This window comes from Bubalus bubalis, chromosome 9 (genome assembly GCF_019923935.1).
Source record: "Bubalus bubalis isolate 160015118507 breed Murrah chromosome 9, NDDB_SH_1, whole genome shotgun sequence".
Taxonomy (NCBI): domain Eukaryota; kingdom Metazoa; phylum Chordata; class Mammalia; order Artiodactyla; family Bovidae; genus Bubalus; species Bubalus bubalis.
In genome coordinates this window covers 9,380,274-9,401,009 of record NC_059165.1, presented here as the reverse complement: position 1 = coordinate 9,401,009, position 20,736 = coordinate 9,380,274, and the positions used below count along the sequence as shown (strand labels likewise).

Genomic DNA, 20,736 nt, shown 5'->3' with positions numbered 1-20,736 from the left:
TTCCTGCATTGCAGGTGAATTCTTTACCGGCTGAGCCACCAGGGAGACCAAATTATTTTCATGTCTGTGTGCCTAAAATTTGCTTACCAACAGAAACTTCATAAAAATTTCGGAGCCAAACTCAATTCAAGTTCTATCTCTGACCACTTATTAGCTTTTCAGCCTTGAAAACTTAATTTCCCTTGGTGTTAGCTGTCTCACATGTGAAACAGCAGAACTGTAGTGAGTATAAACCATATGTATGTCCAGCTCATACCCGAGATAATAACAACTGATATTTTCAAGCAAGAGCAGCCTCATTTTCACTAGAATTATCTGATCTATGCTATTTTTTTAAAAAGTGTTTTCATGGGTAGTGTTATCCAATAGGTTTTGCTGCCGCTAATTTTCAGGCCTTGAAACTCCTTGTCAAAGATCCATGATAATCATCATTATACCACTTACAGAGACAGAAAGCTAACAATAGACTGATTTAACCTAACCAAGGCAAAAGAAGGATATATATTAAACAAGGAAAAGAGAGAGAAGGGGAAAAACATTCAGACACGTTTGAATCAGTGATTCCATTTTTCCTTATCTTGGACAAGCTTCTGCTTATTTAACTTATATGCAGAGTACATCATGAGAAACACTGGGCTGGAAGAAGCACAAGCTGGAATCAAGATTGCCGGGAGAAATATCAATAACCTCAGATATGCAGATGACAGCACCCTTATGGCAGAAAGTGAAGAGGAACTAAGAAGCCTCTTGATAAAAGTGAAAGAGGAGACTGAAAAAGTTGGCTTAAAGCTCAAAATTCAGTAAACTAAGATCATGGCATCCAGTCCCGTCACTTCATGGCAAATTGATGGGGAAACAGGGGCAGACTTTATTTTTTGGGGCTCCAAAATCACATGGATCGCAGCCATGAAATTAAAAGATGCTTATTCCTTGGAAGGAAAGTTATGACTAACCTAGACAGCATATTGAAAAGCAGAGACATTACTTTGCCAACAAAAGTCTGTCTAGTCAAAGCTATGGTTTTTCCAATAGTCATGTACAGATGTGAGAGCTGGACTATAAAGAAAGCTGAGCACTGAAGAATTGATGTTTTTGAACTGTGGTGTTGGCGAAGACTCTTGAAAGTCCCTTGGACTGCAAGCAGATCCAACCAGTCCATTCTAAAGGAGATCAGTCCTGGGTGTTCTTTGGAAGGACTGATGTTGAAGCTGAAACTCCAATACTTGGGCCACCTGATGTGAAGAGCTGACTCATTGGAAATGACCCTGATGCTGGTAAAGATTGAAGGTGGGAGGAGAAGGGGACGACAGAAGATGAGATGGCTGGATGGCATCACCGACTCAATGGACATGGGTTTGGATGGACTCCAGGAGTTGGTGATGGACAGGGAGGCCTGGTGTGCTGCAGTTCATGGGGTTGCAAAGAGTCGGACACAACTGAGCAACTGAACTGAACTGAACTGAACTGAAGCAGAGTAGGTTAAATTCCTCACTATAGACAGTCTCAAACTTAGGATGGTTCAACATAGTTTTTTCGAACCTTCAGATGGTGTAAAAGTGACACTCGTTTAGTGGAAATTGTACTGTGCATTTTGTCCTTGGATCTTTTCCTGGGTCAGTGATATGGGGCAGACATGCTCTTGCCACATGAACAGCAATGGCAACCGCTCCCACTCAGTCACCTGGTCACGGAGGTATACCACTGATACACTTACAATCATGCTGCTGCTGCTGCTGCTGCTGCTAAGTCGCTTCAGTCGTGTCCGACTCTGTGCGACCCCATAGACGGCAGCCCACCAGGCTCTGCCGTCCTTGGGATTCTCCAGGCAAGAACGCTGGAGTGGGTTGCCATTTCCTTCTCCAATACATGAAAGTGAAAAGTGAAAGTGAAGTCGCTCAGTCGTGTCCTACCCTCAGCGACCCCATGGACTGCAGCCTACCAGGCTCCTCTGTCCATGGGATTTTCCAGGCAAGAGTACTGGAGTGGGGTGCCATTGCCTTCTCTGGCAATCATGCTAAAATGCTAAAATGTTTTGATCCACTTCACCAGATCTGATTCTGATTGCTTAGTTATTTTAGATCACTTACATGAAGTTCCAGTACTTTGGCCACCTGATGCAAAGAGCTGCCTCATTCATTGAGAAAGACCCTGATGCTGGGAAAGATTGAAGGCAAAAGGAGAAGGGGACGACAGAGGATGAGATGTTTGGATGGCATTACCAACTCAGTGAACATGGGTTTGGGTGGACTCTGGGAGATAATGAAGGACAGGAAACTCTGGCATGCTGCAGTCATGACATGACTGAGTCAGACATGACTGAGTAACTGAAAAACAACAAATTTAACATGTTAGTGTTATTGTCTGGAGTACAAAATGCTAAAGGAAACTGAATGTGTTAAAGTGAGGGCAAAACATCATTACATCTCAAATTAATGACCAATGTGATTTCTTTAAAGATATTGTACTGAGTATTTTGATAATCCATGATGAATTAAATGTATAGCCTTTTGAAGACACATTACTTTTGGTGTCAGATACTTCCAAACAAACCATCTGTTAACACAAATCCTTATTATATCAATCCTATATATTCATCTGCCTTACATGGAAACTTTTGTGTGAAAGAATCTTAGTATATATTTCATAATGAATGGCTTATACTGAATTAAATACATCCACTGAGACAGCAGAAATCATTGCAGTAAATTACATTCGCAAGTTCAACAGGTCAGATTTTCCCTCTCCCAACCAACAAATGTGTGTGTATACATAAACAGAGATAAATCATATTTTTAAATCTGTGACTTTAATAAGATTAAACACTTAAACAAGTACAAACATATTGATATTTTAAAATATATAGATTTCACATAATTATTTATAATAAAAATTGAAAAAATAGAGCTAAAATTTTATTTGCATTTATTTTCCTCCAATTTATACAGCTAAACAATTGTACAGTTCCTTCCATATATAAAGGTTTTACATTTGTATTTCCTACAATTAAGAAAATTCAAATGTTAAATTTTAAGACATACCTTCAATTATGTACAAAAAAATCACCAAATTACAAACTTAAAAATCATTATAAATTGTGAAAAATACATATTATAAAAAATTATGTTCTAAAAGTAGCATAATACTAATTCATATAATCTAGGTAACTTCAAAAGAATAAACAATGTTTAAAAATTATAGTAGTGTCTATATTGCCCTGGCATAAGAGGAGGTATTCTTTGTAAATATGTATGTTATAAATGAGTCTGACTTCTTTCAGAAGTGCCAAAATTATTTTCACTTTAATCATTTTCATTACAAATTTTGTAAAAATGTTTATCGTCTAATAAAATTGAGTATGCTGAACACAATGAAACCCTTTATAACTAAAAATCATTGTGAATGCCAATCATTTAGTGACTTATTCATTCAACTATTTCTATGAGTGGAGTGATTTTTTTCTTTTCTCTCAAGTAGCTTTAGACTAATACGTTTTATAGTTTTTGTTTCCACTCTATAAATGAGTTCTTAAGGATTTGCCATTATTTTACATCTAGAAAATGTTTCCAATCAACTCCCAGCTTCCACATATAGGGTTGCTGTTGTTCAGTCGCTAAGTCGCGCCCAACTCTTTTGTGACACCCTGGACTGTAGCCCACCAGGCTCCTCTGTCCATGGGATTTTCCAGGCAAGCATATTGGAGTGGGCTGCCATTTCCTTCTCCAGGGGATCTGCTCAACCCAGGGATCGAACCCACGTCTCCTGCATTGGCAGGCAGATTCTTAACCACTCAGCCACTATGGAAGCCCCACACATAGGATATAAAAAGCCTAAAATCTCCCTTTAGCCTTAGCTCTAAGAAACATTTAAAATGTGTCTGAGTGGCGCTTCCCTGGTGACTCATTATAAAGAACCCGCCTCCCAGTGCAGGTGACATGGGTTCAATCCCTAGTCCAGGAAGACCCTACATGCCACGGAGCAACTAAGCCCGTCTACCACAACTGTTGAGCCTCTGCTCTAGAGCCCGGATCTGCAGTATTTAAGTGCATCCAGGAGGCCATGTTCTGCAAGAAGAGAAGCTACCCCAATGAGAAGCCTGAGTACTGTCGCTGGAGAGTGGTCCCTGCCCCCAGCAACTAGGAAAAAGCCTGAGCAGCAACGAAAACCCACACAGCCGAACTAAAAAAATAATCTAAAATGTGTGTGTGTGTGGCTGGGTAGGAGGGAGACTGCTTCTGAATTGGGAGTATCACGTGTTTGTTCCCGTCTACCTTGAACTGTCTCTTTGGTTGTTATGCATTTCCTGTTTCTCAAGCACCTGGGTTTTTGACCACCCATTCTGGCTTCAGCCTTTGGCGCTTACGTGTTCCTAGTTTAAGTAGATCTGTCTCTCTAATGAGTGACCCACTGCTCCTCCAATTCCCTAATATTCACGTGTGCTTGCTTGCCTCACTTCAAATTCACTCCTTGCATCTCAATCTATAAATGCTACTCAATTTTTGAATTGCCTCTGGCCACCAATTACCACAAAATATAACTCTTCAAAATTCTGTGAATTACTAGTGCTTCTGATCCTGGTCTCCTATCAGGCCTTTACCCATTTCGTTACTCAATAAAACACTGATTGTAAACAGCTAACCTAGGAAAAAGCTGATAATGAGTCTTATCAAACCAGTTACCTTATTTTATGAAATTTCAAATGGGTATGAACTTCAACAATTTTCTTAATCAGTAAAGTTCTTGACCAGGTAGAAGTTATTTCTATTGATGTTTACTGATATATTTCCTCCACAATTCTGAGTACACAAAGTTGGCTGAAGTCTGAGCTGAAAAAATGGAATTATAATGCTATATATGTGAAATACTTAATCTTTAAATACACAGATTAGTTAAAAGTAGAGTTTAATGTTTTAACCAAACAATAATACATGCCTACTATAAGCAAAGCACTGCTTATGTGCTATAAGTGATGTACTAGGTGATCTGTTTTTCAAACGAGAAAAGTTGAGCTACTGAGTATATAAACACTGATCATAGTTCATGAAGAAAGCTTTTTAAAGAAAATCAATAAAATGGACATAAGCCACTTTTTTTAAAAAAAAGAAATCTTTTCCTACCTAATTGGCACTTTACTGAAGCTGACACCTTCCTCTGGAAGACATGGAGCTGAATAATACTATCACAGAATAATAAAAATGTTAAAAATCAGCAATATCAACAAGTCACTTTCTGGAATTCCTGAGTTAAAGTGAAGATATGTGTATAGAATGCAATATTTCTGAATGCACTATGTACTGGGACACAGAAAAGATAAGTAACCAGCACTCTAACAGTTCACTGACTGTCTGTAATAAATCAAGGACAGACTAGTACATATAAATTTAAAAGCAAATAATATTATTTAGATGGTTTTAAATTCATGTTCTTTCAATAATAGTTCTTGAAACTTAGAACTTAGACTAAATATATTTAAATTTTTACACCATGAATTTTCTTAAAAAGGCCAAACTACTGACAATGATAATTAAAATAAAACAAGTTGTAAGAGGGATAGAAACATCACTTTGGTTTTAAAATGTAAACTGTTAAGCAAACATTGGCTTTTTCTTTCTAGTATTGTTTATTAGCTGGGGATTTCATCTGTGTGTGTGTGTGTGTGTGTGTGTGTGTGTGTGTTCTGAGGCTTTTGATGGGCTTTGAAGGCACAGGTCTGTTTCTTATATTAAAACAAAAACAAATTCAGAGTTCATACATATACAGGAAACACATTTAATTATAAAAAACCAATTTCTAAAATATGATTGCCCATATTGGATAGTTAATGCTGCAGTGATAACATGCATTCTTACAAATGCAGGCCGATTTTCAATCTTCTCTTTTGCTGTTTCATCCGTCATTCCCTGCTTTGCTGAGATCACATTCTAATGAAACCGCAGTCAAAACTGCATTCTGATTTTGAAATGCCACATCTGTGACTGACGGTGGTGGTTTATACAAAAAGACTGCAAGTCCATTGAAGAAAACAGTGATAATTTTACAAGTAACACCTAAATAGAAAAACAGTAATTAATCATGGATTTTAGGCTTTAATTATTACAAAAATTGATCCTCATTGAAAATTCTTCATGAATAGAATCTCACTACATAAAGAAACTTTCACTTTCGTGTAAAAAAAAAGGAGTATACACGCAATTAGCTCTATGTTTTTAATTTTTAAAACTTTAGTAAGAAAGGTGATAGTTTTCAATAGAACATTGTCTACAAATCAATGAATGAGTCTTCTTTTTCTAAACAACGAAAATATACAATAACTATTCTATTTTTTGGCTATGATTGTACATTCTTCTGGAGAAGGGCATGGCAATCCACTCCACTATTCTTGCCTGGAGAATCCATGGACAGAGGAACCTGGTGGGCTACAGTTCACAGGGTTGCAAAGAGTCAGACACGACTGAAGCGACTCAGCATAGCACAGCATACACAGCATGTACATTCTTAACCAAGGAAAGATACTGATAGCGTACATCATCATTGAACCTGAATAATCAGTTGCAACATTTTTGTGTCCATGATGAAAAGTAATTCTAAAAATAAAAAAAGCTTCAGAGTTCTTAGGAGAAAGTCTCTTTGGTAATATATAATATTCAATACTTAAAATTTACCTTTAAGCATCAACTAAAAATATGAAACATTTAGATTCACATCACAGGCTTCAATTTATTTTCAAAGAACTCTGAGCATTCTTTGAAAGAATATCACCTTTCTTACCAAAGTTTTAAAAATTAAAAAGAGGCTCTCTCTCTTTAAAGAAACTATTTCTGGTCAGCATACAAGCATCTAAGTGCTAACTAAATATATTAAATGACCTCACATTGTAGTTTTTGCAGTAGCTAATTTGTATTAATCATTAATATTTTACTCAAACTGGGTATTTGAGAAACAGAAATACTCATTGAGCTAAGCATTTCTAGATTTAGACTAATTATAGGTACTATTATTATAATATTTTTGGAATATTTAAAGGTACATATGTTTCTGGTGGAGGAATTCTCATATTTATCACTGAGTAGGTAAAAGAAAAATTAATTATCTACATTTTTGGTCAAAAAGTATAAGCATAACCACTTAAATAAATTTTTAAACATAAAAATACACTGAATAAAAAATGTTTCTTAACAGGTAAAAGTGATGGGAAGATTAATTTTGCCTATTTTAGTCAATATTTATCATCTCATTGTTTTCCTAGATTTATGTATTTATTTCTTCAGTGGATAATTTATTATCCACTGAATTCAGACAGCATACTCTGAATTTAAACACATGTAGGAGAAATAAGGGGCTTCCCTGATAGCTCAGTTGGTAAAGAATCCACCTGCAATGCAGGAGACCCCGGTTCAATTCCTGGGCTGGGAAGTTCCCCTGGAGAATGGACAGGCTACCCATTCCAGTATTCATGGGCTTCCCTGGTGGCTCAGACAGTAAAGAATCTGCCTGCAATGCAGGAGACCTGGGTTCAATCCCTGTGTTGGGAAATCCCCTTGAGGAGGGCATGGCAACCCCCTCCAGTATTCTTGCCCTGAGAATCCCCATGGACAGAAGAGCCTGGTGGGCTACAGTCCACAGGATCACAAAGAGTTGGACACAACTGAGCAACTAAGCACAATTTCTTAGGTTGTTTTTTAAATTTTCTAATTTTATCTTCTGAAGGCAAAATGGGTTAAACATCACAGCTAACCTGTTATATCATAAAAATATGATATATTTTAGGAATATATCATTTTTTTTTATTATTATATTTAGGTCTCTTTGGAAGTACCTTAGAGCCAAGAATACATCCTGACCTAGGCTCTATGTGCTCTCCAAAGCCCAGGTGCTTAGATGACAGTCATTCAAGTTTATCAGAATTCCCTTTTAGCTTTTTGTTATACTTTCCAAAAAAAATTGAGAAAAATTGTTAAAAGAAAATTATATAATACGTGATGCAAGGACAGCTAAAATGTTACTCCCTTCTATCTTGGACTGTGCCTCACAGACTCTAGACATGGCCTTTTAAAACATGCTTTGATAACTGATCTCTGCTTCAGGACTAAAGGACAGTCCAACTGAATGGACCAAAACATGTCAAAACCTAAGTAAGAAACAATAAGATATCTTTTCTCTTGTCATAATCCATTTACTGCAAAGTTATCAAGAAGTCACCACTTACTTATGGCCACTAGCATATACGCCATCCTGACGTTATTATAAATCCAGCAAGCTCCTTTACTTCCACAATCGTTAATATCCCAGAGAATACATGTGCTGTCTATTGTGCTGCCAAATATAATAGGTCCAGGTATGGTGCCTAAAAGAAATCACATGTAAAATACACGAGTGAAGGTTATAGTTTACAGTAACAGGGTTTTTTACATATATTTTCTACATAAATGGGAAACAGGTATTAATCTGTCTATCCTACAAATGAATCAGTTCATGTGCACGTGATAGGAATATAAAGAAACACAGATAAAACATTCTAAAATAATTACAGATAATTATTATATATTTCTAGTCAATTCAAAATTTATTTTAATAAACATTTTATTAATCTATTAGATTAATACATCAATAAATAGTACTTTATTTATTAATTAATAAATTATTATTTATAAATAAATGATATATAATAAATAATGTATTATTTGCTATTAAATAAAACATTAATAAATGTTAATGTGTTGGATTAATATTTAAAGAAATATTTTTGTTCATTGCTTTTCTAATAAATGTCTTTGAAATTACCTATTATATTTTTAAAAAATCAAAATAAATATCTGATGCATGGAATAAGTCTCCTAAACTTCAGCATATGTATTATGTGTATGTATATAGTGTACATGTGCATGTAAAGTAATACGGGTGTGTGAGTATACATATATATATACTGTATATACATACATACACTGACATGTATGTGCATGGGAGTGTACATGCACAAACACATTCACACTAACATGTTGAGTTCACCATTAATTGTACAACTATGGGCAAATCCCTGAATCTCTCAGGTCCTTAATTTATTCATCTAAAAAAGGGGAAAATTGGTCTAGGGGATCTCTAATGTTCCCTGCTTTTGGTTTTCGTTTTTATAAACAATTGTAACATTACGTGTATTGCCGGGGTCCAGCCCTGGCTGATCCAGGGTATTTGAAGGAGAGATGGCGTCGGTGATTTATTTAAATATTAATTAGAGATATAAAGAGTAATAGCATGAGGATAGCTCAGTAGGAAAATTCAGTGGAGAAAAGAGGCTGAGTAGCTTGGTTTACGCAGAAAATCAATATAACCTGTGACACCAGGTTAGCTCTGACCACGGAGGCTACATAGCCTCTCGAATAGCGGAAGGTGCCCCACCTTAGACACCTTCTCAAGTGGGTCTTAGAAGCCCAGGCAAATAAATGGTCCCAGAGAACCTCCGTGCTCCAGATGGAAACTTCAGCCAGAAATTGAGAAAAAGCATGACATGGGGAGACCAAGCTTTGGTGAGCAAGGCCCGTAGCTTTATTTTCAACAGGGGCTTTTATACCCTAAGTTACACATAGAGGATAATAGGGGATGTGAAATCATACAAAGTCAGCAGTCTTTGATTCTTATCGAAAACCAGGGTTTCTTTTCTGCAAACTTATCTTATACAAATGGTTTAGGTGATTTACATCATCTTCTGGCCAGAAGGCCTATTAACATTTTATGACTCTTGACAAAGGTTTGTCAACTGTAAGACTTATTTTCTCTAAGAGTAATTATTTTAAGGTTTGGCGCCATCCTCCGAAGGTGTTAGATAAAGTTGCATTCCTATAGGGCAGAGGTGCAGTGGGTTTACAACAAAGGAAAGAATTTATTACCTTAAGGGTCTAAAGTTGCTAACACCAAGGCCACTACTTATTTTTTCTACATACCAACTATATTAATTAATACACATTCAAGGATACAATACAGGGGATGTGGAAACTTGGCAGCAAAAATTGGCTCATCAATAAAATCTTTTACTAGTTTTATTCTGACAGTTTCTAACTCTCTGAGAGGTCTTAAGCTTCCCGTGCCTCTCAAGGCTGGGAGATTGTAAACAATTGTATGCATAGCTGTAGGAGTCCGGGTAAACTTGTCAGGCGAGTTAGAGAGCTATCTGAGGGGTTTGGATTTAAACACTCCTAATGCCCAGGATGGAGAAGGCGATGGCACCCCACTCCAGTACTCTTGCCTGGAGAATCCCATGGATGGAGGAGCCTGGTAGGCTGCAGTCCATGGGGTCGCTAGGAGTCGGACACGACTGAGTGACTTCACTTTCACTTTTCACTTTTATGCACTGGAGAAGGAAACGGCAACCCACTCCAGTGTTCTTGCCTGGAGAAACCCAGGGACGGGGAGCCTGGTGGGCTGCCATCTCTGGGGTTGCACAGAGTTGGACACGACTGAAGCAACTTAGCCGCAGCAGCAGCAATGCCCAGGAACTTATTAACTGGAGCTGTAAGTTAACTCTTTATCAGAGAGAGTGAGATGGTGGTGGGGGACAGCCCCCCGAAAAGTCAGAGGTGAGAGCACAAAGCAGTAAAGTAGGCAGACTCTGGTTTTTTGGGGGTAGATGCTCGAGAATATTCAGGGGGACTCCTAAGGCTCGATCCCGCCTTTGCGTATGCCGAGCCTCCTTCCTTATGACCTTTGCCATGAGCGGAGTGCCTCTCGCCAGCTCCCGGCAGTGTATATTATATGTAAAATTATACACACAAATAATTATGTGTAAGACATGTTTCTGTCTTATTATTCTTCCTATATCTTGAATCTTACATTTTAGGGGGCTTACAATGCCAAAGAATGCTCAAACTACCACACAACTGCACTCATCTCACACGCTAGTAAAGTAATGCTCAAAATTCTCCAAGCCAGGCTTCAGCAATACGTGAACTGTGAACTTCCAGATGTTCAAGCTGGTTCTAGAAAAGGCAGAGGAACCAGAGATCAAATTGCCAACATCCGCTGGATCGTGGAAAAAGCAAGAGAGTTCCAGAAAAACATCTATTTCTGCTTTATTGACTATGCCAAAGCCTTTGACTGTGTGGATCACAATAAACTGTGGAAAATTCTTCAAGAGATGGGAATACCAGACCACCTGACCTGCCTCTTGAGAAACCTATATGCAGGTCAGGAAGCAACAGTTAGAACTGGGCTTGGAACAACAGACTGGTTCCAAATAGGAAAAGGAGTACATCAAGGTGGTATATTGTCACCCTGCTTATTTAACTTATATGCAGAGTACCTCATGAGAAACGCTGGACTGGAAGAAACACAAACTGGAATCAAGATTGCCAGGAGAAATATCAATAACCTCAGATATGCAGATGACACCACCCTTATGGCAGAAAGTGAAGAGGAACTCAAAAGCCTCTTGATGAAAGTGAAAGTGGAGAGTGAAAAAGTTGGCTTAAAGCTCAACATTCAGAAAACGAAGATCATGGCATCCGGTCCCATCACTTCATGGGAAATAGATGGGGAAACAGTGGAAACAGTGTCAGACTTTATTTTTTTGGGCTCCAAAATCACTACAGATGGTGACTGCAGCCATGAAATTAAAAGATGCTTACTCCTTGGAAGGAAAGTTATGACCAACCTAGATAGCATATTCAAAAGCAGAGACATTACTTTACCAACAAAGGTCCGTCTAGTCAAGGCTATGGTTTTTCCAGTGGCCATGTATGGATGTGAGAGTTGGACTGTGAAGAAGGCTGAGCACCGAAGAATTGATGCTTTTGAACTGTGGTGTTGGAGAAGACTCTTGAGAGTCCCTTGAACTGCAAGGAGATCCAACCAGTCCATTCTGAAGGAGATCAGCCCTGGGATTTCTTTGGAAGGAATGATGCTAAAGCTGTAACTCCAGTACTTTGGCCACCTCATGCGAAGAGTTGACTCATTGGAAAAGACTCCGATGCTGGGAGGGATTGGGGGCAGGAGGAGAGGGGGACGACAGAGGGTGAGATGGCTGGATGGCATCACTGACTCGATGGACGTGAGTCTGAGTGAACTCCGGGAGTTGGTGATGGACAGGGAGGCCTGGCGTGCTGCGATTCATGGGGTCGCAAAGAGTCGGACATGACTGAGTGACTGGACTGATCTGATCTGATCTGCAGTTATTTCTTTCATCAATTTTTAACTAGACACAATATTTACAGTACAGTTTTTATTGAAACATACAAAGTCATTATTTTCACTGCTAATGCAAGAAGATTATGTCCCAAATGGAGTTAAATACAGGGAGAAAAAGGAATTACAATGGCAATAAATAAGGTTTTATCATAATTTATGTTGGTAGTAGGTTTTATGTGAATAAACAAAAAATTTGTCTTTTACTGTGCTCTATTAGAAACGTGCTGGTGATCATATGTCATATTTTAAATAAATATAATATACTCTTTAGCGTTATATTTGCAACAGAATTGGAAACAACAGGTAATCAATCAGGTAAAAAGTAAAGTCTGTATCTTTTTATGTGATATATAAATACTACATCTTGAATAGTGGAAGATAGTTTTCTTCAAAGACAATTATGTAGTTGCCCACTACAAATAAACTAATTGTTTTATTGGCACATATTGTAAGTAAATAAATCAATAACAGTAAGGAATAAAAATAGTCAGCAGTTACCAATGCACTTAGAAAGATGACATACCTAATAATCGAAGCAACGTACACTGTATTCCCAATGCTAGAGATCGCTGCCTTTGATTAACACACCTGGAGATATTTAATGCATAGGAGACAAAAAATAGTTGTATAGTATATTTACTCTTTGAGAAAATTCATTTTTATATGAGCTCAACATTTCTAGATTAAAGCAAACATTATACACAGGAAGTAAACAATTATTTATAACAGCTTATATACAGTTCAACCTTTCTGGAATTGTAAGAGAAGAAAAATTTTATCTAAACTAAAATAGTGCAAATAATACCAAAGAGAGTCAAATGAGTTTTAACAAATACACAGAATATGTAGGAATAACACTAAACATAAAGGAGAAAGGACATTCATTAACCAGACTATTTCTTCTTGACTATTTGATTATTCTGTATGTTACAAGTTACATGACTTAAGTTGCAAGCAAATAATTCTTACTCTCTTACTAACATTGAGACAGAAATTACACCTGTGAGTTAAAGTTACAAATTAGAGTCAGTGTAAAACAGTTTCTGACACTCGATTTGATTCCACAACAAGTCCTTTCAGTAATAACTCTCAAAGATGGATGAGACATGATGTTGGCACACAAGAGAGTTAGACAGGAGATAAAGGAGATCCGTCTTTAAAAAACAAATATGTAGGTAAATGGTGATGTAGATAAAATAGGTGTAATATTAACAGACTACTTAATGTTTTTAGACAAAATCTCTAAAGTTTCCACTTGTCAAAAAGTATGTGGAAAGGTAGTGACTGAGTATCAAGAAACAAAGACTGAAGAGGGAAAAAAACTAGTTTGTTAGGAAATATACAAGGCTGACGAGCTTGTAAAAGGGCAAATAGGAAATATTTTATAGCTCAGATGATAAAGAATCCATGTCCCAATGTAGGAGACCTGTGTTCAATCCCTGGTTTGGGAAGATCCCCTGGAGAAGGGAAAGGCAACACACTCCAGTACTCTTGCCTGGAAAATCCCATGAACAGAGGAGCCTGGGGGGCTATAGATCATGGGGTTGCAAAGAGGAGGTTCAAGACGGAGGGGATATGTACACCTATGGCTGATTCATGTTGATGTTCAACAGAAAACAACAAAATTCTGTAAAGCAATTATTCTTTAATTAAAAAATAAATTAATTAAAATAAGAGTTGGACACAACTGAATGACTAACACACACACACACACACACTAGAAGGAAGAGGCAATGAAACTATGAAACACTGTGAAGAGCCCGGTGACAGGCAGCGTTTTTACTGTTTATGGGAAGGTTTACTATAACAGCACCTACTGTATAAGGCAGAATGCCCGTCATTCTGATTCTGACATGTGGAATGCACTGCCATTTCCATCATACTCAAATACAACTGATCATAACCACAGCTTACAACTGAAGCCTCATTACAGGAGCAGAGAAAATAGCATTGACCAGATGTCAAGTAGGTAATGTTAAGACACTTTCACAACCATGATCTCATTAAAGCCTCAAACATCTCAGGTTCAATGAGGTAGCTCTTCCAATGCCATAGAACTAATGATCTAGTGAGGGCTGAATTAGTAATGGAACCAACAGTCAATATAAACCCCAAATGCATCCCTGAGTCCATTTTCTTTTTCATTCAACATGTTGCCTTAGGGATAGCAAATTTCACAATGTAACACATACCTTAGGATGGACACAGTTATAGGAGTACCGGCCATGAAGGTAAAAACAATTGCAGCAAAGAAAATGCCAAGGAATGGGGGCAAGTTTTTACATTGACTGGAACACTTTCCAGCTTGAGCTTCAAGACTAACACTTGATGGAGTAGGTGTAATGTGAATTTCCCCTTCAATACATGAACAGTTATAATATACCTAGAAATATTAGACATAAACATATGGAAAGTGCTTATCTTGAAAACATATTTTATCATTGCAAATTAAGTGATTTCTAGACATGGCCAACACTCTTACACAATCTTAATTCAAACACAACAAACAATGATAACCCTTAAGAAATTAAGCAACTGAAAACAAAGGGCCATATTTACAAAGTAGAATACTCTGTATTTGACTTATGTGTCTATGATTTTAATTTGTAACCTGTTACTGATTCATGTCTTATAAGACAAATTGACAAGAATATAACTATTAGATGATCTAGGGGGCTTCCCTGGTGGCTCAGATGGTAAAGAATCTGCCTGCAATGCTGGAGACCCAGATTCAATCCCTGGGTCAGGAAGATCCTCTGGAGAGAGAATGGCAACCCACTCCAGTATCTTTCCCTGGAGAATCCCATGGACAGAGGAGCCTGGTTGGTTACAGTCCAAGGGGTCACAAAGAGTCAGACACAATGGAGTGCACACACACACACACACATTCTAGACTGCTTTCAATAGAACTATTCAATTGCTCAAACAGTTTTCCTGCTAATTTTCTTCTTTTCCATTATTATGATACAAAGAAAAGCATGCATTGTGACAATCTCACTATCTATGCTAGCTTGAAAGAACAAACACTTAATATAATTTTAAGTGTTTGCCACAGTAAAATTAAATAATACAAGAGTTTGGGGAAAAAAATACTGCTTTCAACTGAACTTTTTACTTTAATTTTCTAAAAAAGGAAACTGTATCCCTCTTAAGATGGCATATTTACCATAAACAAAAAACAAGTTATTACATTATCCTAAAGGTTATTTTACATATAAAAATTAACCATTTAATATATGTATACACATATACATGTATATATACATGTATACTATAATAGCATGATATGTTGGAAAGTAAAATGTTTTAAAAATCACAAGTATTACTTTTGTAGGAAAATAATTCAGGTGTATGAAAAGTGAGGCATAATCATTTTGCAAAGGCTTTTTACATCTCAACTTTATCCTCACTACAAATCTTTGTCTATGTTTAAGGCCACAGTAAAGTCAGAGCAGAGCTAGAGAAGTCAAGGTGAATCAGTGCTTTCATTGCCCCAAAGGCCACAAACCACTGGGACTGATTCAGGAAACCCAGATGTGGAGGTGACATTCCTAAAATGACTGTTATGGACTCAGCAACCAGATACACCAAATAATGAAATAATGGAGCCTTTAGAAATATTAAGAAGAAAAACTGAAAACAGTATTTTCTATCCTAATTAAATTTTACAACTCCCTTACATAAAAAAATATACAGTTGCCTATAATATAGCTAGCTGTTAGTTAACATCTGTTTCTGTCGTTTAGACCACTGGTACGAAATATATTCTATTTCTGTGAACAAACATGTACAGTTCTTTATTACATTATTATTAATGCATTTTTGCCTATCTAAAATATTTCATTTAAAAAATCCAGTGAAAAAATGAGTTGTTACACGGATTAGCTGGGCATAAAAAAAAACCAGGACAAATAGAAAATTTGGAAGTCAAACTAACTTGCTTTTCTAAAACAATTACAAGAAGACAACTTTACTGTTTAAAACAGTAATGATAATATATGGTAACAAATACAAATATTGAATTAACCATGTCAAAATGACCAATACCATTTCAGGTGTGCTTTGGGTATTAGAATTTTTTATTTATTTACTTATTTATTTATTCATTTATTTTGGTTTCCTTGTGCAGGATGTTATTTGTGTCTATACATTTTGATATGTGGATAAAACCCTTCCAACAATTTAATTCCTTGTCGTAATCTTCTAATTGAAGTTAATTAGTAGCACTTACTGATATTTTTTTGATTATTTTAATATACAGGAAAAAGCTACCTACTTATCTGCTTCTCAAAGGAACAGTTTACCTTCTAGATAGTTCTGAATCTGTGATATGTACCATGCTCACTTGTGGAATTTGATTCCTTATAACTGACACAAATACCTAATTTTTTCAACCTGTTTTGAAACTAAAGCCTCCCCAAATGTCCACAGATTTGAAAGTATGGTAACCCTCAGTTCTGGGGCTTTAAAAATCTTCCTGATGTCTTTCCTACATTTTTATAGGAACTTTATGGTAGTGATCTAATTAATTGGTTTTATTCCAAGGATTAAAACTGCACATGTCAATGAAGTCTATTAAATCTGCTATGATTTATCACATTTTTTTCTGCCATATTTTCAATATTCTTAGACCACTATTTTTAAATCTAATAAGCAAAATTTAAACTATTTTTAAATCTAGTAAGCTCCAGGAGTTGGTGATGGACAGGGAAGCCTGGCGTGCTGCAGTTCATGGGGTTGCAGTCGGACACGACTGAGCAACTGAACTGAACTGAATTGAAGCTAGATAATATGAAAAAAATGTATACTCTTTCCCACATTCTGGTTTACCCCCAGCAGAAAAATGAAATTCTACATCTCTGCTAAGATAAATGTTCAATGTATTTATCACACACAAAATCATTAGATAGGTACACATATGCATAGGCATATTTATGTGTGTGTATATGAACATATAAATATGTATAACCACACACACAGATATCCATGTTAGTTCTAAAAGAAATATGAAGTAATTTTGTGATCTTAAACTTATCTTCATATAGGAAAAAAAAGAATGCCATATCACTAATCCATATTTCAAATAACCAAGATTGTCCTGTTTTGTCATATAATTCTTATGTATCTTATTCATTGTAGTCTTTTATATCATATATTTCCCTCAGATCTTTTCAAAGTTATCACATTATCTGTTAATATATAACATAACCTATTATGTACTACTAGTAATGTGAATATTATTTTTCCCAAGGCTTTTAAATTTAATGAAGATAGAATTTTTAGATTGTAGATATAGTACAACAAAATTCTATGGGATTTTTTTTAAATGATTTAATTGAATTTAAAATAAATCATATTCAGGTAAGTTAATATGCATTCTAATCCACTACCAAAAGTAACTTTGCACTTGAGAATGGGTTAGTGATTTACACATTTTTTAATGTGTCCATCGTTTATCAATTAAAAATAACAAATATTTATTCAGTTTTTATTATATACAATGTATTTAGTAAGAATAAGAGAAGTTTCCTGCCTTCAAGGACATACAGTATAGTTGAAAAAAAATTAAAAAATGTAAAAAGGTAAATAATATTTCGGAAGTGATGTTTAAAGATATATGTGAGGAACTGCCGTGACAGTAATTGAATCTGAGGCATAAAAAATGGGAGTGGTTGGGGCCTTTTTAAAAAATTAAGGCAAGAACAACAATGAATTGTAAGTGTATAATGCATTATTGTTGACTGTAGGTACAATGCTGGACAGCAGAGCTCTAGAGCTGACTCATTTCACTCGACTGAAACTTTATGCCTGGCTTCTGAATGGAGGCGGTAGGCCAGGGAGAAGAGACTGGTCATAGCATAACTCCACTAGAGGAAGACAGAAGGGCATCCAGAAATACATAAACATACTGCCTCGTACGGTAGTAAAGGAGCAAACACAAGTTACCTTTGGATGTATTTTGGAAACAGATTGTGTACAACCTGCATAGCAGGGAGAAAAATACTGGACTCCATTTCCTCCACAGATGGGATAATAATATGATCGCAGGCAGTTACAGTGGGCATTACAAGGAGCCGTCAAGTTTCCCAGTTCTCCTGTCCTGTCAGCATGAAATAAAAGATGGATAAATTATCTACGTTATAACTTTTAATGAACAGATCAGAAGCAAATATTGCTGTATCTTGCCATTCAGTCATTTATTCATTCACTTAATGCTTATTTAATTAGCAAACAAACAAAATGTCTGCCTTTTCACATAGAGCTTAACTTCTTGTGGAAGAGATGGGCAGTAGAAACAACAACTATATAATAGAATGTCTGTCAATATTTTAAAAAACATAAGCAGAGTAAGCAAAGCGGTTTCTCATTTGGTACCAGATAATTTTTTTTTTTTGGGTGGGGGTTGGGGAGGGCTGGTTCTGGGGATTTTAAGACGTTCAACAGCATCCCTAACCTCTACCCACTGGATGTCAGTAGCATCCCCATAGCTATGACAACCAAAATGTCTCCAGACACTACAGTATTTCCCTAACATGAAAGACAATGAAGTCACTCGGTCGTGTCCGACTCTTTGTGACCCCATAGACTGTAGCCTGCCACACTCCTCTGTCCATGGGATTTTCCAGGCAAGAATACTGGAGTGGGTTGCCATTTCCTTTTCCAGGGTATTTCCCTAGGGAACGGGTAAAATGTTGAACCTGGAAGGATGAATACAGTTATAATGTTGAGCATACTCACTTTATCAATGGGAAAACTGAGGCCTAGAGGAATTAATTTACTTAACTTTCTCTGCCATCTAATATTCCTGGTTCCCAGGTTCACTGTTATTCCATCCTGCCTCTTAATAGGAGGCAACCTCTTTTAAAATATAAAGGGTTACCCTCAGCAAAGATGGGCTTCCCATGTGGTGCAGTGGTAAAGAAGCCATCTGCAATGCAGGAGACACAAGAAACTGCAGGTTTGATCCCTGGGTCAGGAAGATCCCCTGGAGAAGGAAATGGCAACCCAATCCAGTATTCTTGCCTGGAAAATTCCACAGACAGAGGAGCCTGGTGGGCTACAATCTGCAGGGTTGCTAAGAGTTGGACATGACTGAGCACACATGCATAGACAAAGATATTTTTCCAATCCCTTATCTATTTATTCATTCAACGAACATATATTGAGCAAGTGCAAGCCTAGGAATTGGGACCACAGCACTGATAAGGTGGTTGTCATCCTGAAAGATTTCACAGTCCAGGAGCAGAGATGGACCAAATGTATACAATAATATGGTTATAGACTGTGGTTACAGATATCAACAACATGCATTTTAGATACCTGCACTGAGAAGTGATGCTTAAAACAAGCCACAGTTTAGGTAAGAGGGTTGAAGGGCTGCTACTTGAGTCGTCAATGAGTCAGTTAGCTGGGTAAATGGGAAAGGCGAAAGGCACTTCAGAGAAGCTGATAAAAGGTATAAGGATGGGAAATAGCATTCTACATTCTATATGGAGAAATATGAATGACGTCTAAGGCAGAGAGTAATAGGAAATCTAGTTGGAAAATAGTCATGGATCAGATTATTGAGTGCCTCATGAGCCTTGTTGAAAACAAAGGGCTTTAACTTATTTTGAAAAGGTAATCAAGTATTTTAGACTGAGAAATGACATTGTTAAAAGTACATTTTAAAGAAATAACCCTAGGAGTTATACAAAGTTTCCAGTTACAATACCCCAGGCAATAAGTTATGACAATGTGTAGTAGAGAAATAGAATACTGATGAAAGAAAACAGATTTGAGAAATATTTTGGATGTAGAATCAGTAATATTCAGTGTTTGGCTGAGTGGAGACAGGAACCGAATGGAAGAGTTAAGAATGACTCCTAGTGTCTAACCTGGCATTTTGGCAGAAAAGAGCTAGTTTTGGGGAAGAGACGATGGGTATGGTTTTATAAATGCATATTGAGATTAAGAGTCCCAAATTCAGTGAAGAAATTTGGTCTGGAACCAGGTATCTTAATATCCATCTGCATATGGATGTAGCTGAAACTATCAGAATGATAAGATCAACCATGTAAAGAGTGGGAAGAGTACAGAGAGGTCCTGGGAGTTCATGTATTTCATGAATACATAACGAGCTCCAATTATGTGCTTTAGTGGATATAGATCCAAAATAAATAAAGAGACAGAAATAAAGATAGAGAAAGAGAGAAAGGAAGGAAGGAAAAAGAATGGAAGTCAGGGTGGAATAAAATTTCCTGCAACCATGAAGCAACGGTTCTTGTACTGGGGATGAAAGACATAAATGAGTGATTTATCTAACTATTAGAAGGCAGTAACTGCTATATTGCAAAAAGGTGACACTTAAAGAGTAGGTGGAAAACAAGAAGTTCATACAGGAAACAGATTAAAGAGAAGGATATAAACAGGAAGATAACCAGTGGGGAATTTGAAGGAAAGGGTGATCAAAGAGTTAATTTCAAGTAATTCATCTCCTGCTTGGAGCCTCTCCTTCAAATCTATTCTACCAGCTGCTGCTAGATTTCTTTATCAAGCATGATTCCATTCATGAAATCAAGCATT

The 20,736-nt window shown here is 36.7% G+C and overlaps 1 protein-coding gene across 1 annotated transcript in view; it reads right to left on the bottom strand.

The window, feature by feature from the left end:
• Nucleotides 1-2,787: 2,787 nt before the first annotated feature.
• SLCO4C1 (solute carrier organic anion transporter family member 4C1) overlaps nucleotides 2,788-20,736 on the bottom strand; it is an 87,748-nt gene continuing 69,799 nt past the window's right edge. Inside the window, exons 9-13 of the mRNA XM_006069625.4 lie at nucleotides 18,118-18,271; nucleotides 14,364-14,554; nucleotides 12,695-12,759; nucleotides 8,204-8,341; nucleotides 2,788-6,044 (exon numbers count right to left, since the gene is read on the bottom strand). Of these exons, the coding sequence (XP_006069687.1) occupies nucleotides 5,884-6,044; nucleotides 8,204-8,341; nucleotides 12,695-12,759; nucleotides 14,364-14,554; nucleotides 18,118-18,271 (709 nt within the window). The 3' untranslated portion in view covers nucleotides 2,788-5,883. The remainder of the gene's footprint in view (nucleotides 6,045-8,203; nucleotides 8,342-12,694; nucleotides 12,760-14,363; nucleotides 14,555-18,117; nucleotides 18,272-20,736) is intronic.